The sequence below is a fragment of the Camellia sinensis genome, chromosome 5 (assembly GCF_055761805.1).
Source record: "Camellia sinensis isolate YWXY chromosome 5, ASM5576180v1, whole genome shotgun sequence".
Classification (NCBI taxonomy): Eukaryota; Viridiplantae; Streptophyta; class Magnoliopsida; order Ericales; family Theaceae; genus Camellia; species Camellia sinensis.
Window position 1 is genome coordinate 134,489,438 of NC_138965.1, and position 25,245 is coordinate 134,514,682.

At 35.4% G+C, this 25,245-nt stretch overlaps 1 protein-coding gene and 1 long non-coding RNA gene across 6 annotated transcripts; one reads left to right on the forward strand and one right to left on the reverse strand.

The window, feature by feature from the left end:
• Positions 1-234: 234 nt before the first annotated feature.
• Positions 235-2,078, reverse strand: LOC145790215 (uncharacterized). The gene is made up of 2 exons (XR_014328884.1): positions 1,968-2,078; positions 235-479 (listed from the first exon to the last, which is right to left on the reverse strand). It is a non-coding gene; the product is annotated as an uncharacterized LOC145790215 (long non-coding RNA).
• A 4,959-nt stretch (positions 2,079-7,037) lies between these two features.
• On the forward strand, positions 7,038-15,641 carry LOC114289021 (uncharacterized). Of its 5 annotated transcripts, none has more exons than XR_014330170.1 (6): positions 7,038-7,644; positions 7,954-10,237; positions 12,038-12,098; positions 12,196-12,419; positions 13,721-13,945; positions 15,326-15,641. XR_014330170.1 is itself a non-coding variant. In XM_028232661.2 (5 exons), the coding sequence occupies exons 1-5, from the start codon at positions 7,530-7,532 to the stop codon at positions 13,773-13,775; spliced, it is 2,739 nt and encodes a 912-aa protein (XP_028088462.2). In that variant the 5' UTR covers positions 7,038-7,529; the 3' UTR covers positions 13,776-14,119. The 5 variants fall into 5 exon arrangements, 1 of the variants encoding a protein (XP_028088462.2); XR_014330167.1 differs by lacking the exon at positions 15,326-15,641 and adding an exon at positions 14,178-14,667; XR_014330168.1 differs by lacking the exon at positions 15,326-15,641 and adding an exon at positions 14,187-14,667.
• The last annotated feature ends 9,604 nt before the right edge of the window (positions 15,642-25,245 follow it).

The following is a 25,245-nucleotide window of genomic DNA, read 5'->3' on the forward strand; positions in this document are numbered from 1 at the left end:
AAACAACTATTAGTCCCACAAGAGTATATGAAAAAGTAATAGACATATGACACGATTAACTTGAAACATGAGATGGAAAACTTGAATAGATGAAAACTAAGACTCATGAAAAACAACTCTCAATCAACAAAAGCAAGATCATAAACCAACCCAAGCAATGATATGACGATGTAAATACCAGGAACATGCAAGAAGGAAATTGTCACGCCCCAAAATTTGAGACCGCAAGAGAAATATATAAAGTACAACTCAAACAAAATAGATAACCACAATCGTTAATATACACATACAAGCGGAGTTATAACATGGATAACTGATTTGAGTTCCACTAGAGGTTTACAAATATTGTCAAACCAAAAGGTAAAAGAAAAGAGAACACAAAAACAACTACTAGTCTAATTTTCAAGTGAACCACGGCTCTAAAACTTCATCTTGATTGTCTTCGGGATAACCTTCCCCGTTGTAAGTTGCTTCTTCACCTGGCATGACACGTCATGAGTTTGGAATGCCCAGTAAAAACACACACACCACCATATCTTCTATCAATCAATCATACACAAAACAAATCAAGTAACATAACATACTTACATTAAGGTTTTATAAATCAGTAGTTAGACTAGGCATTTAGGACCCCCCAAAGAGATCCTTCCACCCAACCACAAGGATTGAACACCAGACTATTCAGAACTCCCCCTTTTGCTGCTTTGCAGACCTTACCACCTATGCCCACCTTCCGATTATTTACCTGTTAGTGGCATTGATGGACCTCAAAAGGGACGGCCAACAAGTGGGCTCGCTTACACCCAAATCGTGCATCGGGCTCACTTACACCCTGTACATACCATACCAAAGGGCTCGCTTACACCCTGCACATACCATACCAAAGGGCTCGCTTACACCCTGAAGCCGCCGCATAGATTCTGAATACATCCAGGTCAACCTAGGGGCTCGCTTAAACTGCTTACGCAAGACTTAACTCATTTGGTATTAACCCCATCATAATTCATGTCATGCATGTGTATAAAATTGTTCTAAAACACTAAGATAAACGTCACCCATTGCCAACCCCTTATCATTTCCCGTTTATTAGATCTTTTGCTAGGTGATTTAGTCACATTCGGTAATTTGGTCAATTAAACGAGTATGGGAAAAACATACTAGAGGAAATATAGTCCATGATCATCATACATAAGTACAGAAGTATAGTTAAGCAAGAAATAACATTAAAAAGGCCTGAAACACTTAGAGACAAATCACATAGTAGAACACAATTTCCAGCACCGGTCGATTCTGCAGGGCTAACAAGAACGCTTTGGTAAACATACTTCTAAGTCAAATTACAGGCTGAAATTGCACAAAAATAATAATTAACCTGTCTAGTTTCAATTCCAATTCACAGAATGTGCATAGCACCTCCAGAAATTCATCCACAAGCTATATTCAAAAACCTGTCTAGATTTGTCACCTATTGGGAAAACTAGCGTTTCTCTCAATCTACCCGATGGTTTTCACTCAAATAAAATCTGTTGGAAAGAGGACTCAGATTTCTAAATTTTGACAAAAGAACCAACACGAGATGATTTTTCTAGAATTTTATAAAATTACTAAAAGTGGACTGTTTTTCAGAGATTTAGGACCAGATTTTTCAACAAATTATCCAAGCCCTAAAAACACACAATTAGGGGCTAATAAAATTGTCACAAGCTCTAAACACACCAATTATCTTACAATAAATTCAGATTTGAGAAATAGATAGGTTTGATATTTCTTTTAAATATTAGAAATTGCAGCAGTGCATATTTTGAATAAAATTGTAAGACAATGTCACCAATTCACACCCACACATGCATACACACCAAAAACTCAATTTACCATTAATACATAACCCAAGGGAGCATCTGGACAATAGGATGAGATGGGTAAAGAAAAAAAAAATTTGAGAAGACAAGGGAGAGGTGTATTTTTACCTTCAAGAAGTCTCTTTTCTTTTTTTCTTCTCACTTCTCTACTCCCCTTGACTTCCCTTGAGCAAACTCTCCCCCTCTCACCCTCTCCTTGAGCTGATGAAAAACGTGGGTGTGGATTGGGACCAACTCTCAATTTATATAATATAGGTAGCTTAATGGCTAAGGGACTAAATATCTAGATATTTATTTATTTATTTTATTTACTTCTTTGTTGTTATCAACCCACTCTTCCACCAATATTATATATATATTCAAGTACACAATAATATTCTATTCAAATAAATAATTAATGAAAGAACAATAATAAAAAAAATTAGAAATAAGAATAAATGTGTGAATTAATTTAGAAATTATGAGGTAGATAAATAAAACCAAGTTTTAGGATAGTTCCAAACATAAAGTGGTGTTCTATGATTTAATTATGGTAACACACGGAGAAATTATTCTTTACTTGGGCCCTTACACAGATTTTTACAGAACTAGGGTTAAAATGCTATTAACCTAAGGCTTAGGGTTTTCAAGTGTAATAAAAAAATTTAGGGTCTCTACAGAAATAATTAGCAAACAGTGCATAGCAACATGCAAAAACATATAGCCAATCTCCCTTACCAAACAAATCAAAGTGTTCATGCTAACAAACTCTTGCAATGAAAAACCAAACTCCCTTACCAACCCAAATCAAGAAGAACCAAACTCCCCCTGACTAAAAGCAACCACAAACACTGAAAACAGTGAACAAGAAGAAAACGACAAAAATAATATGGTGGAGTAAGCAAGAAATCTCAGATTTGTACCTTAAAACACACAAGATTATCCAAGAAGCACAATTACTAGTAAACACAATGTGCACAGTCTGTAGAATATTCTTCATGAAAGAAAGTGATACATTATGTGAAAAGCATAGACCCCATAAGAAAAGTGTGTATATGACTCTTGAAGTTCAACAAACACTAGATTCAATCCTAGTAGTGATATGAAAGCTGACCTTCGACAAGAGAATCTAAGCACGACAAAGTAAAATCAAACCACTAGGAATCGAGGGGTATTTGGTGAGTAAAGGTAGAGGCTCCCCTCAATCAATGAATCTTTTTTTTTTTTTCACAAATTTTTTTCTTTTCTTTCTTTTGCACATTTTTTTTTTCTTTTCTTTCTTGTGCACATTTTTTTCTTTCTTTTGCATATTTTTCTTCTTTTCTTTCCTTTTCTTTTTCTTTTTCTTTTTCTTTTGCACAATCATTGGCGGCTGACACACTCAAGAGTATGGAAACCGAACTAGAGGAGCATGGATATAATAAGGATGGCCTGGTTAGTGACTCTGAGGTAGCCTTTTCCTCATGGCTGGACTACAAAGAATAGAGGGGAAAGCCATGGAGATGCAAAAAGATGATAGATGGTTAAGAGACTCAACATCACCCATATATGCTAGTATAGGTCAATTCCTCTAGAAACACAAAAGATCAATGACAGAAGTCCATAGAAAAAATATCACTAAGGCGGAAGACTCCAAAATTTGCTAATCCAAGAGTGTGTACAGAATAAGACATACTAATCAAAAAACACACACTTCAAAACGAGTAATGACCACAAAAAGCACACATATATTAACATGTAATGGATATTCTCATCAATTCCAATATGCACCAAGGACCACTCAAAAATTTCAAGCTTGCAAAACCATACTAAGAAAATCTTTTTGAGATTTTTTTTTTCCAAAAAATAAAGCAAGACAAAAAAAATGAACAAGCACACATTTAATGACAAAAAAAAAAAAGCAACAGAAACCCAAAAACTAAAAAGAATAAACAAATTAACACAAGTCAAGTTTTCTCACCCAAATCACTTTAGTACGAATAAAATTGTGAGAATTGCGGTTCTTGGGTAATGTCTTGACGTTGTGGTTTTTTTCCCTTGCAATAGGAACCCGTCTCGACTTGGCTTCCAACTTCCAATTTTTAGGTCTAGGCAAATACACTCTCCCATGCAACTTATAACAATAAGGGCGAATATGACCATGCATAAAAACAGGGTGTACCTTCTTTTCTTTTACCTTACCAACTCTAGGAAGTTTGAGAAGTCCATCCTTATGTTGAAATTTTTGTTCTCCCTTTCCTTGAGTTCTTGTATCATGAGATGTGGAAGCACTCTGTTTTTGCTCTTTCTTACCACCAAACCCAATGTCATTATTGTCATAACACATTTGTCGAGACCCAATGATATTGTCCAAAGTCTTTGATCATTTGTTCCAAAGACCAATGGTAGCCATAGCAAACTTGAGTTCTTCCTCTTTCTTGATCATTAGTTCTTCCAAAGCAACTTGAGACATCTCGAGAGTTTTAATTTTTTCTTCATATGTTGCATAGATTTGTTGTAGCTCATTCCTCTCTGTCTCACAAGTCAAGAGTTTTGCACAAAGAGCTTGTCGATCATTAGCTATCTTGATGGCATCAATCCTAGCCTCGAAAATCTCCTCATTTAGTTTGACATTCTCACTTTCACATGCTGTGAGTTTCATAGTGAGTTTATCATTCAATTTGGATAACTTAAGAGATTCTTTATTCAACTTTTTATAAGCTTGCTCAAGCTCTTCATCATCAGTGGTATTCTCAACCGGGCTCTTCGGATACTCTGTTCGTCCTTCAGTTTAAGAAGCCACCATGAAAGTAAAGAATTGTTTATGTCCCTTTTCACATTGATCTTCATTGTCACTTTCATCTTCATCAGATTCTGATTCATCATCCCAAGTGATAGCAAGGGCATTCTTCTTCCTCAACCGAGTGGGGCATTCTTGAGCAAAGTGGCCAAATTCTTGGCATTCATAGCATTGGAGTCTTTTAGAGTTCCCTTGTATCTTTCCTTTCTCCTTCTTGGCTATAGAATTAAGTTTTAGTTTATCTTTGCCTTTAGATTTATGAGTATGAGTAGATTCCAAAAGATTAGGATTCCTTTTCAAAAAGGATTTTTTAAATTGTTTAACAAAAGCAGCCGTAATCTTGGAATCTATGTCACAATCTTCATCTAAATCCTCTCCAACTCTATGAGCACTACTAAAAGTAATATCTTTTTGTTTCTTTTTGAAATTCCTATGTGCCTCATAAGTTTGGAGATTTCCAACCAACTGATCCAGCTTGAGGTTGTCAACATCTTGAGCCTCCTCAATAGCCGTAACTTTTGGTTGCAACCGATCGGGCAAGGATCTCAAAATTTTTCCCACAACTTTGGATTCTGGTATTTTTTCACCTAAATTGAAGCTGGAATTTACAATGTCACTCAACTTCGTATAAAATTCATCAAAGGTCTCACTATCTTTCATTGAAAGGTTTTCGAAACTAGACGTGAGCCTTTGAAGTTTTGAGCATTTAACATAAGGAGTACCCTCATGAATAGTTTGTAAGATATCCCAAGCCTCTTTTGCGACTTCATAATTGTAAATTTGACTAAACTCTTCAGGTGTGACAGCGCAAAAGAGAGAATTGATAGCTTTACTATTCCAGCTACTATTTTGGTAATCAATTGTGTCCCACTTTTCAATTGGTTTGGGGAAAGTTACTCCATCAATGGTAATTGTTGGTTCGGTCCACCAATTCATGACAGATTGCCAAACTTTTTCATCTATAGATTTCAAAAACGATCTCATCCGAGCTTTCCAAAAAAGAATAATTGGATCCATCAAGTAGGGGTGGCCGAACCATAGAATTTTCCTCACGAATTGAATCCATTATCACAAATCAAACAAGATCTCGTTCTAAAAGATATATTTTTAAAAAAAAAAAATAGAACGACCTGCTCTGATTCCAATTGACAAATCTAGAAATCCCTTAGATGTTGATTTGTGATTATGTATCAATTTTAGCAGAATATAACAATCCCAATCAAACAATCAAGACAAAATGACACAACGATTTTACGTGGAAAAATCACAATAGGACACCTCCAATTGTGATAAAAAAAGCCACGGGCAACAGCCACAAAACAATCCACTAAGAAGATATAAAGGAATTACACAGGTATACTCTCAATTACCTAGCGAATCCATGCCCGAATTGAACCAACCTCTATGTGCCTCTTCCAACCCCGTCTTCACCTCGGAATTGTCTTGACGATGAGCTACTCCGGAATCCACCAAAACTTCAGGCTCGAATTCTTCAGAATCCACCGAAGAATAAATCTCTCTTTTGTATAGAACAAACAAATAATCCTTTGATGTATACTCTTTAAACCATGAGTTGAATACTCAATCAAAATATCAAAGAAAACTAGCAAAATATCCTCAGATATAAACCTTAGAATCTAAAAAGAAGATCTGGAGGAGTTGTCCAAGTTTTGGGAGAAACCCAACTACTTATAGAAAACCAAAGTAATCCTAGTTTTGGAAGAAAACCAATTCCTTATAGAAATCCAAAGTAATCCTGGATTTAAAGAAAACCAATTCTTTATAGAAATCCAAGAATCTGTGTTCGCGCGGTCCGCTCGAGCGGAGGCTTCAAAATTGTGTGATTCATATAGGCTTCACGCTCATATAGGCTTCGCGCTCGAGCGAAAGTTTCCACGCTTGAGCGTCGAATCACACCATCCAGTACTTTTTCAGGCGAAGCAGAGATGCTGTGAGCTTGCAATCCTCGCTCGAGCGTCACTTGTCCCGCTCGAGCGGGACGACCAAAATTAGAAAATCTGGAAAACTAGATCCTGTTACAACCTTGGTTTTGATCCATAGAAATTGACAAAGGTACGATTCGGGTTGGATTTGTATCTAAATACTCATAGTCTTACTGAAATAAAAGGTGCGAAAGCAAATACAACTGAAGGAAGTTTTGTCAAACGAGATTGTCAAGAATAAAACCTAACACACATTTTTTTAGAAAGAGTAAAAAAAGTTAAAAAAATAATTTTTTAATCAATTTTTCAAAATAAGTCTTAGTTAGGTCTCATATAATATTTAGTTAAGATTTTTTTTTTAATTATAACATAAAAAATATAGAATTATATATATGTATATATATTTTTAATTATAAAATAAATATGGTGCACACCCATTTTTTCTCAATAAATTAACCTGACAAGTAAAATTGTTTTATTCAAATACAAGAAAATGTTTTTATTTAAGAGCAATGTTAAGATTCTATTTTCGGTGATTATATTCTCTCTCCCCTCTCTCTTAAAAGGCAAGGCAAAAAGAAACCAGTTCCCTTCTCTCTCTTTTCCTTTCTTTCTGTTCTCTTTTGCTTTTCTTCGTCTGCAACGGGGAAAAGATTTTGTGTGCTTCAGAAACTTCAGATTTTCTAGGAACTCTCTCTCTCTAACCCAACAAATCCCACATCAGAGAGTCTTCTCTGTCTCTTTTTCACGAGCTCTCTGTGTCAAGCTTCACCCATAGATTTCTTGGTGGATTTTCTTCACCATTCTCTTCCATTCCTTCAGATAATTTCACTCCCACAAAACCCCTCTTTCCATTTCAATTTCTTGCACACACATGTATTTATATTATGATTGATGTGTGTTGTATTGTATTGTGATATGAAATTTCTCTAGTATTTGGACTTGTTCAGAGCTTCTTAGCCACTAACAATGTCTGAACAACCAACAGTTCGATTGGTTGTTTGCCCTAGATGCGAAAATGTTCTTCCAGAGCTCACGGATTACTCTGTCTATCAGTGCGGTGGTTGCGGTGCTGTTCTTCGAGGTATTACAATTCATTTTCTCTCTCTTATTTTCCGTTTGGTTCATGAGAAAACTCTGGAAAGGTATAGACAGTAGAAATTATAACAATACCCACATACATATCATGCTTTGTTTCTTGTGTTTTATGTTTGACTTCGTTTTTTTGTTATGTTGACTTGCTTATTGGGTTGTCGATGATGAAATGTTCGAAGATTCAACTTTGTAATTTCTTTTCTTTTCCTTTGTTTTGTCGGTAACCAAACACGGATTTTCTTTCTTTAGTACTTCTCGTCTTATCTTATATGTATTTTTTTTTAATTGTAATTTTCAGCGAAAAATAGAATTTTTGAGGAGGATACTTCGTCGCAGAAGTCCGATGAAGAAAGGGTTCATCAAAGTGTTTCTGAAAATTTTCCCGAGAAATCAGACAATTTCAAATTTTCCGGGAAAGGAATGAAGTTGGGTGATGGGTTTGAGAATGATGTTAAATCTGGTAGCAGTTCTTCTAGAAGAGCTGATAATAGGGAAGTTTTGAGCAATATAGCTGACAACCAAAGTAATGGTTCATACATCAATGCTGATAATTGGGTTGTTGTTGATAATGATCTTCAAATAAATGAGAATTTAAATGAATCTGATCATGCAGAAATGGTAAATGAATTCGATGAATTGAAACCCCCAAATGGGATTGCAAATGGGTCACAAAGATCAGGGAGTTTTTCTGGATGGAGGAGCGGGGAGGGAGGCGAGCTTGATGGGTTTTGGAGTAACCCTAGAAGGGATATTCAAGGTCTTAGATACTCGACTTCAAAGTATTCGGAAGATGGTCCTTCGAATTTTCATGCAAGGTCCAGTTACGGTTATGGAGAACCGGTGAATAAGCAGAACAATCTGGATGAGTTAACTAAGGTTGAGTATCTTGAACAAGACAGAGCCGAGCTTTTGAGGAAGTTGGAGGAGTTAAAAGATCAACTTAGCCGGTCTTGTGATGTTAAGGACAAAGCTGAAGAAAAGGTTCCTCTTGATTGGAGGTCGGTTCACCATGAAGCACCTTATGGCTCATGGGGACCAAATAGGGATCCGAGCCAATATTCCATGGTTGACACATACAGTGGAAGACCACCTTATGCTAGCCATTATCCTGAGCCGCCTCCTTATATGAATAGGCATAGTTTTTATCCTTCAATGCATACTTCAAATCAAGTTCAAAGATTTGGGAATCCTTTAAGGTCTCAAATTTTTAGAAGAGCTCCACACCAAGGGCTTGGTGCTCTCCAACAACCGCCACCTCATCCTTGTTTTTCTGGAAACTATCTAGATAGTGATATGGATCCATTTGAATCGTACCCGCCAAATATGAACCATCACCATCCTTCATGCTCTTGCTTTCATTGCTACAGCAAACATCCACAAGTTCTGGGTCCAGTCCCACCCACTGCTTTCCACAACAAAATGTTTTCTGATGTCCCAAAAAATCCCATGTTCTACCATCACGAAAACCCAAGTGCATTTGGTCCACGGGATTATAATCCCAAAATTGCCAATCCTCCTAATCCTCAATCCCACACAAGATGGCCTAGTGACCTTAACTCTGAAATGGGTAGTTTTGTTCGTCGCCCTCCTCCTCCTCCTCCGAGGGTGGTACTAGCCACTGGTGGAAGGCGTTGTCGCCCTGTAGCTGGTGGTTCTCCATTTGTTACGTGTTGCAATTGTTTTGAATTGCTGCAACTGCCTAAGAAAATTTTGCTTACAGAGAAAAATCAAAAGAAAGTGCGATGTGGTTCGTGCTCTACGGTCATTCTTTTTGCAGTTGTCAACAAGAAACTTGTTTCTGTTCATGCCGAGACAAAGAAAATACCCCAAATGGTTGATGATAGCTCTAATGTGACAGTGAGTGGTGGTACTTTGCATTCGCACTTGCACGAAAATCAGCCTAGCATGAATTTTTCTTCTGAAGATTATGATAATTCGGGTTATGATTTTCAGTCATTGGATAGAGAAGTGATTTCGTCATCAACGGGCCAGGGTTTCCGATCAAGCAAGTCTGAAGAGATGAGAAGCCATCATTCGTCATCTCCATATTCTCCTGAGGTTGAGGATAGCCCCGAAGGTTTGAATGCCCAAGGAGAGGAGTCCAAATCTACTGAGCTGCCAGCAAAAGCAAATCTATCTCCACCACCTGCTGGTTCACCCCTTCAAGATCATTTTGATTACTCTAATATATACCGTAAAGTGAACCGAATAGGAAATGGAAATCAGAGTGGACGTTCAGAGCAGGAAAAGGGGGAGCCAAAGAAGGATTCGTCACGGCAAAATTCTCTGAAAGATGCATCTTTGGCAACTGAAATGGAGGTGTCATTCAATGAGTTCTCAAATACCGGGACATCCCAAGAATCAGGGGACGCGAGCAGAGATGAAATTCAACCGGCACTCAACAAAAGGGGTCAGTCGTTCTTTGTAGGTATTATGAAGAAGAGCTTCAAAGACCTTTCAAGATCCAATCAAACCATTGAGGAAAGCTCAACTAACGTCACAATTAATGGGCATCCTATACCGGATCGCATACTAAAAAAGGCTGAAAAGCTATCTGGACCAGTCCATCCCGGACAATACTGGTAAGTGCATGTACTCTCTTGCACCATATCCAGTAATTTTGTTTCTGAATACGTGTGGTTTAGATTTTGTCTATATTCATCTATGCTATGTGGTGCTATATGGGTGAGAAAAATTCATGCATGCCAATGCCAGAGAGGTAAGGGTTGCATCTATGCTATTACAAGTTCTTGAAGATCAATTCTGGTTCTTTCCATATAATGTAATCGGTTCCACACTTCCATATTAGAATAATGTGTAACTTTACATTTAGTTATAAAAAACATGCCCCTCATTATGATAATTGTGTTGGTGAATTTAATGCTGGAGGTTTCTACAAGGGTTTTGAATATTGACCAATACATACCGTGATTTTGGACCTTTGATACCAATTTTAAACCTATCTTTTGATATTGATATTATCGGTCAATATATGATTATATCTCTGGCATTGATAAGTATCCCGATACTGTTATTCAAAATCATGGTTTCTATTGTATTTGATATCCATCCAAATACGTTAGATTCAGTTAATAGGCTTAATTTTGGTGTTCACAGATCCAGTCAGTTATAAACAAACATTGATACTAGAACCAAGATCTCCAATCTTAGAGACCTTAATTAGAGGGTGTGTGTGTGTGTGTGTGTGTGTGGAAGTGGCCACTTGGAACAATTCATAAATTCTTTTTACCATTTTGTTTTAACAAAAAGTTGGTTTAAGGGGAAGTAAGGTAAGTGACAACTGTTGAGCTCTTTTTTTGTGTTGCTGTTATTGGATTATTGAATTAAATCAATTCATAAAATTGCATCTAATTTAGATATGATCATCTATTAACAGGCTTATAAATGAATTTCATAAATAAAATTTTGAATGTTTCCTTTAGAGTGCTGCTAATAGCCTCCACTCTTTTCTTTTGAACCCGCACTTCTTTGAACCTCCATCCACTAAAATAACTCCCCACCTCTTTTATTTTGAATCCCCACCATAATGCCCAAGATATCCCTCTTACTTTGCAACCCAAACCTTCACCAGCCCTTTCTCCGGCAGAAACCCACCCTCTTCCGACAAACTACTCAACTTCATCGACAGACCTACCACTCCCTCTTCTCCGGAAATCCTTGCCACCTCCACCTTCGAAAACCCCATTATCGGCCTCTCCTGCCCCTTCAGCCATCGCCTACCTTTGGTGCCACCCCTAACTCTTGCAGCCCAACTCTTGCAGCACTTCTTGCAACCATTGCCGACTGTTTCACATCCCTATAACGCCACCGCTAAACCCCCACCCGATGTGAAACTCTAACCACAAAGAGAGAGAAGTCGCAAATCTTGATTGCGATCGATGATTGATTGAGAGAAAGAGAGAGAAGCAATCGCGATCGATCGATTGATTGAGAGAAATCACAAGTGGAGATGGGGCTAGGCTATGGTGGTGGTGGGTGAGAATGGGCTGATGGGTGGCCGGTGGTGTATGAGGGTCAGGGGGAGGTTGGGGAGTGGTGGGCGGTGGAGAATGGCGGCGGGAATGAGCTGAGAATCACTGGAGTGCACTGGCTGGAGTTGTAGTGGTTGAGGGTTAGGGTTTTGGGAGGTTAAGGATAGGGACCAAAATGGAATTTTGTAATAGGATAAAATTGTAATAAAAATATGAAAGAAGCGGGGTTTCTTAGAAGAAAGGTGCGCATTAATAGCACCACTCTTCCTTTATATTTGTTTTCTACAATTATTTTCTCTTTCTTGCTACCGTGCTGCCACAGAACTGTTTGATCTGTTTCTCATTCCCGAATGTACTAACGGTTTTTCCTTTCATAATTGCCTTTATCAGGTATGATTCTCGAGCTGGTTTCTGGGGTGTGATGGGTGGGCCTTGTCTCGGCATAATTCTTGTAAGATCAACTAATTCTGATGCAAAAATAGTCCAACGATATTTGGTGATTGCTTGTACTCCCAACTAAATTAATGAAATTATCATTTTTCTTGCAGCCATTTATTGAGGAATTCAATTATCCCATGCCGGAGAATTGTGCCGGTGGAAATACAGGTGTCTTTGTGAATGGAAGAGAGCTTCATCCAAGAGATTTGAATCTGCTAAGTAGTCGAGGGCTCCCAACTACTAAAGACAAGTCCTACATAATTGAGATATCTGGACGAGTCTTGGACGAGGACTCTGGCGAAGAGTTGGATAGCCTTGGCAAACTTGCCCCGACGTAAGCCTCACTTTTTGAAGTTTTGTTTCTTTTAATTAGTGGAATGTTTTTATCAATTGCATGGAAAATAAAATAAAAAAAGTTTTTTTCTTATCCATTATGGCTAGTAACCCATTCATGTGACTTGAGGTTACAGGACAGCTTTAAAACTCTAGAATTGTTGGAAGCTAAGAAGCATTGACATTTTTAAGGAGGTGTTGTGATATGTCAAATACTAACATGACACTCATCGGACACTTCTCAATGCTTACCAGACACATGTCCTACTATTTTTTAAAATTTTCTGAACTGGACACACTTGTACATAAAACATATTACAAGTTTGAATAAAATAACTTAGAATTTAATGATTAAAAAAATGTAAATTTATACATATTCTTCTCCTTTAGACTTTTAAATTAGTATTACATTGAACTTTGTTATTATTTTTGAATTCAATATTCATATACATGCCATATAATAATTGTCTATCCTTATGTATGACATATAATAATCATATAACTATATATTTTCACGTGTCCCCTATGAGGCGTGTCCTATATTTTTTGAAAATTTCCTTGCTAGTGTGTCCGTGTCTGTGCTTCTTAACTTGGAAGACATGGCTTGGGAATTTTTTAGGTGTCGCTAGCAAATAGAGTGAGATACTAGGAACGATGTTAAATGCGGATTGAAGTGCATTGAACATTAGGAGGTGGACTAGAATAGATTACAGGTCTGCTGAAGTGAATGTGAAACTATGACTAAAAGAAGCACTGCTTTAGGTTTGAATTTAAAAGCTGGCTTCTCAGTTTATCTTAGCAGTTTTGGATGGCAAAGGAAGGGTATGAGAAGGGTTGGTTCATGGAATGCAAGCAATTAATCAAGTGATTGCCGTCCTTTTAAGGTCCATGAATTATCTGTAACCATGATGGACTGGAAGTTTGGACAATTGATGTATCGGTTATTTTTCTAAACGATCTGTATGCATAACATAATGGTAAAGCTTGAACTCAGACATCATGCCTGGTAAGGGAGTGCCAGTAGTGTACTTTTTTTTTCTTTTTTTCTTTTCAGATGGGCAGTAGTGTACTTAATTGCCTGGAAAAAAAACTTGGCAATACAAAATCTATTTGTAGGCCATTAAAATGTTTGGTGGCTAAAAAAAATTGTAAATCTCCCTAACATAAGCTCATTCTATGACTAGATTTTACATGTGAAAATTCTGCATCTCGATGCTATAGAAAATGAAAATGTTGATACTTTTCTTTGAACATAATTAATGCCTTTTTTCAATCATCATTTAACTATAAATTTTTTAACAGAGTTCAGAAGGCAAAACATGGATTTGGCATGAAAGTTCCAAGAGTAGCTGCATAAGAAATTTTTGTGTTAGAAACTGTTGGTTTTGACTTGCGAATGATCTCGAAGGTGTGCTATCTTGGAGATGGAAAAAAAAAACAACTTTCTGACAAACTTATTGAAAGAAAATCCTATCAACTTTTCCTTGCATTGATGAAGCTGAATGAGGAGACGATACTGGATTGTTGGTATGTCACTGATCTCTCGAAACTGTTTCTTTATCGTGGAATTTCATGTTTGATTGATTGGTTTGGCTTGGTTTTTCGAAATGTGGTTTGTAAGTGATTTGTGCCATATTCTACATTTGTATATGTAAAACTGGTAGTTTTTCACTCAAATGTGACTATATGTTCTCTTGAATACTTCATGGCTTTCTTCTTGGTAAAAGAAAATTTTGATTTGGTTTTCTCATTTCTCAAGTTTATCTAGGAAACACAGGAATCTAAGGATGAGTCCTAGGTATGAACTTATGAAATCTGCACAAAATGAATGGGGGCTTCAATATCTCTCGGAGCCTTCCAAGAACCTTGCAAGTCTACACTCTCAAGAACATGGTTAGCACTTAGCACTACCTGGCCAGATTATGGCTAGAAAGTCTCACCGATGCTTAAGCTAGTGATTGGAGCAAAGAAAGAGAGTAAGAGCAAGAAGATAAGAGAAATAAGAATAGGGTTTGTGTCACCTTTAGGTAAAACAAGAGAGGGTATTTGTGTAATTGTATTGCATTTGAAAGGCAAAAGTTGTCAAACGTTGGATAATTGTAAAGGTAGATAATTGTTGTCGAAAGTTTTGCAAGACTTATAAAACTTGTTATGGTGTATAGGATAAAATTTGTACAACAAAGAAATGTCTCTAGAAAATGAATGCAGCTTCAATGGATATGTCGAGATGGATAAATTGTGTTACAAAATTTTTTTTGTCAATTGTCTCTTATTTTCCTCAAGATTTTGTCAATAGTCTCTTATTTTCCTCATAATTGTTGGCCATACATATTTTCTATTGTCCAAGTTTGACAAAATGTTGAGTGGAAAATTCTCATCTCTACTTCTTTTGCTTTTTGCTTCCTTTTTTTTTATTTTTTTTATTTTTTTTCAAAAAAAGTTATTTTCATTTTTTGTAAGCAGTTACCGTGAAATTATACATAAACATATTTGTATATATATATTTTTGCTCGGCGAAAGTCAGTTGTTAATTGTTAGATTAACACTTACAGAAATTAGTTTCCTCCTCACCCTTACAAAGCAACATATGCTTGCCTCCTAAACATATCTATATATAATTTGCAAACTACAACTTATGGAGTTGATTGCAGCCGTTGTCGCTGTTGTTATTTTACTATTATTATTTAATATGTCAAAATGTTTGATACAACTTATATAATGCTTACAACTGATGAGGTAGAAGAAGGATAACGACAAAGTATATATGGGAGAGCTGCTTTTGAAAATGAACTTTAAGTAATGGTTACAACTTCTGAAAAAAATGATTATTAAGAAGCATAGAGATGTGATTTTAGCCTGTATTTTTTATTATCAATTTTGAGCTTTGCTGAATTTGAATTTGCTCAGTTGAAGTTAAGCAGAGTTTAGGGCGGGGAGTTGATTCTTCTTACCAGTTAAAGAGATGGGCCAAGCCAATCATTGGTTTTATTTAGTTCAGAAGGATAAAGAAATGCACTGTGCATAGGGAGCCCTTGTGAAGACAACACTAGGCCTACTGCCCCACTGTAAGGGGACTCATAGGCCCTCATGAGTGGGCCCCTTCCTTCTGGCCTAATGCCCTTAGGATGTATTTGGTTTATGAATTTAATTAGAAATTTAAAAAGAGAGAAAAAAAATATGTATAAAAAGATATGTAAAATATAATTATATTTCATTTATTTATTTTTTCTTTCTCTTCACAAATTCCTTACCAAATCTCTTATTAAATTTCTGAACCAAATACAACTTTAAAATAGTTTAAGAAAAAAAAAACACAACTTTAAAAGCTGGACGAGTCCATGAAAATTGTGATGGGTGAAGATAACAAACCTCACGATTTTGTGTTGGTGCCAGGCACTGAATACTTTTTCTGGAAAGTGGGCTTTGCCCAACATACCTTGAGAAGAAAATAGCTTGAAAAAAAATATATTAAAAAAAAAAAAAATCCTAATTGCACAAATTTTTTTAAAGGAAAAATTAATATTCATTGATAATTTTATAAAATTATTACATATTCATGAAAAATATTTAATTATTAACATTTATAAAATTTATCATGTATTTGTACTTATTTTTTAAAACTTCCACAGATTTGAGATTTTTTCTTTTTTTGTTTATTATTTTTGCAACTTGGCAAGCATGTGCGTGGAATTTATGCACAGACAAAATGTACTATTCTCTGGGTCTCACCTTTTCTCTCTTTTATGTGTTTTTTTGGTACATTAAGGATTGGTTTGGAAAAAATAATTAAAAAGTTAAAAGTTACTACAAAAAATTAAAAAATTAAAGAATTATACCAAAAATTTGATTTATTTTATTCTCTATTTTTTATATATATATATATTTTTGGGTAAAAAGTTCAAAAATATTCAAAACATACTATTTTTTCAATTGATATTTTAACCAAATAGTTAAAAATTTATTAAAATAAATTGTTTTCAAATCAACTCCAAAATTCCAGTGAAAATTTTATCACTTTTGTACCATTTTCACTTTGCCGAACACATCTCAATTATTGGTTAAAAAAAAAAAACACATCTCAATTATAATCCATTGATTTACATCTCAATTATAATCTAATCATCGTCATCTCCTCCTCCTCCTCCTCCTCCTCCGCTTCCTCCTTAGTTTCACGTGTACATTGAAATTTGGACCTCACCATTTCATAATGGAGAAATTATTGGTTGTTGTGTATTTTCATGCCACACTCGCTATCCCAACCTTTGATTGGTGTGGATCTTATCTAGGGTTTACACTAATCAACGATTGAGATGTGATGTACAACATTACAAATAATTTTTACATGCAGTGGCATCTTCAGTGCTAAACATCAAAATATGACTAGTGAAAGATATCTTTGTTCCTTCTTAAAATTGCTTAGATTCTGTAATTTGATTACACAATAACCAATCACAATCGTAATTTGATTCTGTAATTTGTTTATGTACTATTAGATCTTTTCTTCGCCTAATTTATGTAGTGAAAGAAATAGAGCTTTGACACATTCATAATGAGTCAAATGACTACACACCATAATGTGCTTCCAAGTGGGCAATGTTTACCCAAACAAAAAGCAATATATGAATAGAAATAGAAAGAAACAAGGACATCCCAACTTTGTCATCAATTAAATCAAACCTTGAAAACAAAGTAAGGAGTAGGAAAAATATAGTTGAGAAATTTGATTGATAAGTAATCATCATACAAGGAAAGGTTAGTCTATTTCTAAAGCTAATAAATAAATAGAGTCTACATAGTGGGTGCCTTTATTTACACACTACCTTTCATCTCAAGGCACATAATTAATTAGTTTATTTTTTATTACAATATTAATCTAATGTAAAATGACCACAAAGGATAAAAGACTATAATACACACCTTATGTAATACACACCAATTACTCATTGCACACCACACCTAATTTTGATTTTTTATTTTTCACTCAATGCACACTATCAATTTTCAAATATTCCCAAAATATCCTCATCTTCCCTAACCATAACCATAACCATAACCCTAACCCTAACCCTTAACTCTACCCCGCCGCCACCGCCACCATCAATCGTTGCCGTCAACCATCCTATCTCTTTCTGCTACTGTTACTCTCCAATCGACACCATCTCTTTTTTTGTTTCCATCCTCAATCCATTTATGCCTCTACCATGGTACCAACTCATGTTGTCCTTTCTTTCATTGCTGACATTGCAACTCGTATCTCCCTTACCCTCGTCACCCTTCTCTAGCCTCGTTGGCCACCCTCTGCCGCTACCCATCATCTAGATCCCCTCTACAGCGCGACTCAGCTCTTCCACTCCATCATTCGATCTGTAGTTGCAAGAGAGAGAGAGAGAGAGAGAGAGAGAGAGAGAGAGAGAGAGAGAGATTTGGGTTTCCAGATCTAGGGTTTGAAGAAGAAGAAGGGGCTATGAGTGGAAATATGAGGAGAAAGGAGCTGCAATGGGAGAGGGAATAGCAGTATAACGGGAATTTATAGAGAAGATGCGTCGACTAAAGAGAATTCGGAGGGCCAACGTTGGCTTAGCAATTGCGGCAGTGAGGAGATGTTAGGGTTCAGGATTAAAGTTGGAATGAGAGAGATGGGGATGGCACGGGGGTGGGTCGTCGGAGCTAGGAATGACAGAGGAGGTGCGGCCAAAGCTAGTAATGGCTACGACAGCGACAGCAACGGGTAGCGAGCGGGTGGCGGCAGTTAGGGTTAGGGTTAGGGCTGGTGGGGGTGGGTTGTATGGATTGAGAAATTTGTGTGAATGTTAAAAATGTAATTGACTAGCAGGATAAAGATGTAATAAATTTTTTTAAAGAAATGGAAGATTGAAGATTGTGGATGGGGTGTGTGAGTGAGAAATGGTAAAGATGGAAGATTGTGGGTGGGTAGTAAGGGTAAAGATGGAAGATTGTGGTGTGTATTGTGTAAATTTCTTATTTATCAAATTACTAAAGGTGTGCTTTGAGTAGTGGTGTATCTTGAGATGTAATATGGTGTGTAAATAGAGGCACCCCTATATAGTACTACTAAATATGCATCACAATTATAGGTTTGAAATTACAAGAATGCCATTACTTACCCAAATTTGGCATAAGATAGAGAAAGAGTGTTTTAATGGAGAATGTTAATGATTGTCTAATATTTTAATGTATGTTTAAAAGGTATATAAAATATATAAAATGTGTAAAATTTGTATTGAGATTATAACTATTTCAACATTGTCTTCATCATAACATCTTATAGAGCTGATTCTTTAATAAAAGTCTCATTGACCAAAAAAATAAGGGAAATGATTTGTAGCCCTAAAAACCTCACCCCTAATCCTCCTAATTTCCATTTCTGGCAACTGTTTCCTTTTTTTTTTTTTTTTTTACTTAATATGGAAATTAGGGGGATTAGGGGGATGTTTTTTAGGGGGATGTAGCATGACCCAAAAAATAAAAAGTTAAAAAAAAATTCTAACTAATAAGCGTCTCTTGTACAAAAAAGTACAAAAATTGGAAGAAAAAAAAAAAAAAAAAACACATGAGACACAAAGATTGAAACATTTTTCACAAATTTTAAAACATTTTTAAAATTTTCATATATCTTCAAAATACTTGTCACTTCAATTGTGGTGCTAAAAAATGTTTTACGGCATAGCATTTCATCGCAATTTGGATGCTAAATAATGTTTAAAAGGGTTACTATTTAAAAAAGGGTTTTACTAAGAAGTTTCTCCCAGGCGCCCAAAAAAAAAAAAAATCAAACAAACAAACAGGCAAATATACTAAAAGGTATAATATAATTTTTACTAAAGTTAATACGTTTTATTAAAATAAATATACTTTTTAACACTTTCATTCACGCTTTTTATAGTAACATAATCCCGCATTAAATAGCAATCAAAAAATTGTGCAAGTGTGAGAGATATGATGATGTGTTATGGTCTTGGAAAATGTGCTCCAACTCTAGCCATGATGTTTATTTAAATTAAATATATTTTATTAAAGCAAGTCATAGTAATCGAATGTAGATCTTGAAAAAAATAAAAAATAAAAAAAAATAAAAATTCCCAACGTAGATCAAAGGTGTGTGTAAGGAAGGAAAGGCATGTGCATTCATGGAACTTTGTTCCATTTCATTCACCCAGAACCAGAGAGTAAAATATTTGAGACCAATTGACATATATTCTTTTTCTGTATACTGTGTTTGGTTAGAGAATTTAGAAAAGAATTTAAAAAGAGAAAGAAAAAAAATGTGTGAAACTATATGAAATATAAACATGATTTATTCACATTTCACTTACCTTTTTTATTTTCCTTTCCAAATCTTTCTCTAAATCCCCCAACCAAATATAACATTAGGGTGTGTATGATTCACAAATTAGGAGATTATTCATTGTTGAGATTATAATTTGAGGGAAACTTTTTATTCAGTATTTGTATTTTTTTATTCCGTCAGACATGGAGTTTGGCCGGACTCCTTATCCCCATATGTGGGATTATATTATCCACGGGGGTGTGTGTAGGACAATTTTCATCGGACTATTTACTGTTGAGATTAGGTAGTGAAATGACTATTTTGACTCTCTACTATTTAATTATGTATTATTTTTAGTAAAATTCAATAAAATTTAAATGTCTTAATTTAAAAAGAAAATTATTCAACTTTTTATTGATGTTTTATTTATTTAATTTTTTAAAATAATTTTTTATAGATATTTTATTGATGTTTTATTTTAAAATTTTGTTTATATTTTATTTAATTTCATTATTTAAATTTTAATAGATGTTTTATTTAATTTTATTATTTAATTATTATTATTTTAAAAAATAAATTTATTTAAAATTTTAATTAAAAATAACATATATTTTTACTGATATTTTATTTTTTTTTATATAATTAATTTTTAAAAAATAAATTTTATTTAATTGTGTAAAAAATAAAAAAATAATTTTTTTTTATTTAATCTAGTTAAAAATAATTAAAATATTAAAGATATGTTTGATATTGTTATTACTTATTCTATCCAGTCCGTCCAACCAAACAATGGATTCACTAAAAATAGTTATTTCTTGACATCTAATCCCATGAGAAAACAAACACGGGATATATGTTTAATCCAACCAAATAGTCCGGGAGATTCACAGTCCCAAGATTCAAGTCCGATGAATTCTAATCCCCCCTTATCTAGTCCGTTCAATCAAACACACCCTTAGTGCTGAGGTGTCCCCCATCTATTGGATTACTCTTTTGTCAATTTCAATAAAATCTAGAGTAAACAAATTATTAATAATATGATTCAACACTTAAAATTAAATTGATTAAGTGATAATCAATTAAGTCAATTTGATAATCACAATTGATATCATTTAAAAATTTAAGTGCCTCTTAAAATATAAACCAAAATTTAGGTTATATTAAACTTATTTAATTCTGACTGAATATATAAAAACGAAACATAAGTATTGATATATACTATTATAAACTTATAATCATCATCGTTACCATTACCAACATTATCATCCACCACCGCTATCACCACCACCACCACCACCACCACCACCATGCTACCGCCATCATGTCGCCACTACCACTGCTATTACTACCATTACTACTACCATCATGCCACTGCCATTGCCACTGCCACTATCACTACCACTACGTCACCGCCATTGCTACAGCTAGCACTACCAACATTGCTACCGTTGCTGTTGTCACTACCACTACCATTACCATTACCACTACTACTACCACCACCACCACAATAATATAAAAATTAAAATATACAATTTGTAAATAATAAATTTCAAATTTAATCTTATACATATTAAATAATTTATTTTTAATTCAACATTTAAATTTTTATCAAATAGTTTTTCAGCTTAAAAAATTCAATATTCAGTCTTTAATACTTACGATGTGTTTGGTAACGTTTACGTTTTCAGTTTATATTTACAAAAATTTTACAAACTGATTTTTATTTATTTTTAGAAAAATATAAACTATAAACGCGTTTGGTAATTGACAAAATGTTTTAAAAATTTAAAAATATAAAAAAGAGTGAGAAATGACAAGTGGTGGCAAGTGGCGGCGGAAGACGGTGGTAGAAAGTGGTGACGGTGGGTGGGTGGGTGGGTGGGTGAGTGGGTGACGGTGGCGGGTGGTAGCGAGTGGGTGGTGGTGGTGGTGGTGGCGGGTGGTGGTGGCAGGTGGGTGGCGGATGGCGGATGGCGGATGGTGGGTGATGGTGGGTGGTGGCGGATGGGTGGTGGTGGCGGATGGGTGGTGGTGGCGAGTAGGTGGTGGTGGGTGGGTGGGTAATGGTAGCGAGTGGTGGGTGGTAGCGAGTGGGTGGTGGTGGTGGTGGTGACGGGTGGTGGGTGGTGGTGGCAGGTGGGTGGCGGATGACGAGTGGTGGTGAGTAGTGGCAGGTGGGTGGTGGGTGGTGATGGTGGGTGAGTGGGTGACGGTGGCGGTGGCGGGTGGTAACGAGTGGGTGGTGGCGGGTGATGGGTGGTGGTGGTGGTGGTAGTGGGTGACGGATGGGTGGTAAGTGGTGGTGGTGGTGGTGGTGGGTGGTGGTGGTGGTGGCGGATGGATGGCAGGTAGCTGGTGGGTGGAGGTGGTGGTGGTGGGTGGGTGGGTGACGGTGGCGGGTGGTAGGTGATAGCGAGTGGGTGGTGGTGGTGGTGGGTGGTGGTGGCAGGTGGGTGGCGGGTGGGTGGTGGGTGATGGTAGTGGTGGTGGTGGTGGTGGTGCCGGGTAGGTGGCAGGTGGGTGGTGGTGACAAGTAGGTGGCGGGTGGTGGTGGATGGTAGTGTCGGGTGGATGGCAGGTGGGTGGTGATGGTGGTGGTGGCGGCGAAGGGTGGGTGGTGGCGGCGAGTGGGTGGCAGGTGGGTGGTGACTGATGGTGGCAAGTGGTGGTGGGGGGTGGGTGGTAGTGGCAGAAGACGGTGGTGGAAAATGGTGGCGGGTGGTGGCTAGTGTTGGGTGGTAAAAAAAAAAACTCAAAACTTAAAACGGAAACACATTTTTTGCGTTTTTATTTTTTGGCCAAATTTATAAATTGTGACTACTGATTTATAAATAAAAAATTTTACCAAATAAGTTTTTATTTGAGTTTTTGAAATTTTTGTAAATATAAACAGAAAACTGAAAACGTAAGTGTTACCAAACGGCACCTTAATTTTTAGTGTTTAGTTTTTAGTTTTTAGCTTTATAAAATCAACCCCGGTTGGTAGCTCGAAAATTCGTGGGTCGAAAGATCAAAACGACGTCGTTTTGATCTTTGTTTTTTTTTTTTTTTTTTTTTCAGCAGAAGGAAGAAGAAGACGAGGGGAGGAAAAAAGAGGAGGAGGGGAGGGGAGGAAGAGAAGGAGGGGGAGGGGAGGGGAGGGGGCCAACAAACTCGGGGCTGAGGCAGGGGCGGAGGTGTGGCGGCGAGGCAGAGGCAGAGGCGGAGCTGCGGCGAGGACGGCGAGGCGACGAGGACGGCGAGGCGACGAGGACGTCGGCAGAACCAGCACCCCGTCTCCCTCTCTTCTCCTTCTCCTCTCTTCTCTCCCTCTCTTCGAATTCGACCCAAATTTCGACCTACGAAATTCGAGCACCCACCTATTTTTCTTATAAAATACCACCTTTGTTGACCACTTATTATTTAATTTTTTTAGTTCATTACAATTAAATTAAGAAAAATCAATTTACGTAACAAATTTATATGATCATTCATAATTTAGATTTTTATATTGTTTTAAAATTCATAAAAAATAATTTGAAAAATTAAGACCTAAAATTCGAGAGAAGTGACATTTTAATGTGTCTTTATTACTTTTACTAAATATTCAGCCATTAATTAAAAAGAGATTTAGGCCAAGTTTGGGAAGACTAAAAAAGTGTACTTTTTGTCTTTTTGGACTAAAAAATTGAGGTTGAAAATATGGATGTTTGGATTAACTTTTTGACTTTTTATTGAAAAATGTGTAATAAAAAATTGTAAAAAATGATTTGTAAGGAAAAATTTGAATTGGGAGTTGTGCAGCCGTAATTGTTGACTTTTGGTGAATAGTGTTAACTTTTTAACTTTTTGAGTAATTTTTTGACTTTTTAGCTTTTTTAGAAGTACCCAAACTTGACCTTAAATGTCAACATTTTTTAGATTTGATTGAAAAAAGAACTCAAAAAATATTTAGAATGTTCTTTAATTCAAGAATTTTGAAATTAAATGAAAAAAAAATATGAGATTACAACCTCATGACAAGACCCTTATTAATTATCTATGCTATAAAGTACCTACTTTACAACTACACCTGCGAACAAATGAATGCACCTAAACTTGTCACAACTTTATAACTCATCTTTATTATTTGACCTAACAAGAAGGTTTGATAGTTTAAATTTTTATGATTCTAGTGATTTGAATAGGTTAAAATCGCGTCGTTTTAGAAATAAAATGATATGGTCTTAGGTTAAGTTTGACAATTTTAAAATAATTTATTTTTTTTATTATATCATTTTTTTATTTTTTTGCACATCTTTTTGTTAAAAAATAAAAATACATTTATTTAGGTCATTCCAAACAACCCCTTAATATATTCAAGTCATTTGAACTATATGAATTTGAGTTATCAAATATTTTTCTTGACTTAATGCATTGACACCCCTCGATTATTAACAAATACTATTTTATATCTGATTTATAAACTCTAAAAAATATTAGGTTTCATGTAAAAACTTCACAATGATAGTTATGCAAAAATCTCTATCTTTATACTACACATTATAATTTATTGCATACGTGATCTAAGGGTCAAATTTTTTTTATGATTATCTTCAAAAAAATATTTTTTAAGATACCTAGGATCGCTCAACTCATATAGGTAGACCCCTTAACTATAAAAATCTTTCAAAATACCTTCATTTTGAAAGTGGTATGGTCTGGAGTATGAGTAGACAAGTATCGGATTAAGCCGAAATAACTCTTTATTTCAAGTTTAATTTGAAAATTAAATGGATTCAAATTCTTAGCTTAGTCTGATCCTATGAACTAAGTTTTCGTCTGACATCTTAATTTTGGGCTAAAATAGTCACAAAATAATAAAATAGGTTAGAAAGTTAAAAGAATAAAATGTCACATTGAAATCATAATCATTTCATTTTTTTTTCCACAAAAGTTAAAAAAAATAAAAAATTCATTTCAAACAAGAACTTTTTAACTCAAATTAAAATAGTTAAAAAATTAAAAAATTAACTCATATCCCAAACAAATCTTAAATATTTTTTTAAAATCCTAAAAATATTGAGTTAGAGCAGGCTAGTTGGAGAGGTCTTCTGGCCCATAGACAGTATGGATGAAAGTAATATATTATAGTTAAAGTTAAAAGCTAATAAGGCCCGTTTTATTTTGGGGTTAAATAGATGAGAGAAGATTAAGGTGGAGGTGGTGTTATTTAGGCTTAATTTGGCATAATCTAAAAAAGTTAAAAAGTTAAAAAGTCACTATTATTTGTAAGTCACATTATCTTATTTAAATCATATCATCTCTCTACCATATCACTTCAAACTTAATCCATATTTTACGTTTTTTCGTAAAAAGTCAAAAAGTATACTTATTTAGCCTCCGTTTGGAAAGTGGGTTGGCTTTTTGGCTTTTTTGGCTATTTTAGCCTGGGCTTAAAAGCTTGGTTTGGGAAGGACTTTTTGGCTTTTTGGCTTTTTTGAGTTTTTTTGTGAGAGAAGAATGTAATGATTATGGGTTGGATGTGATGTTTTGTTTGTTATGGCTAAAATAGCCTATT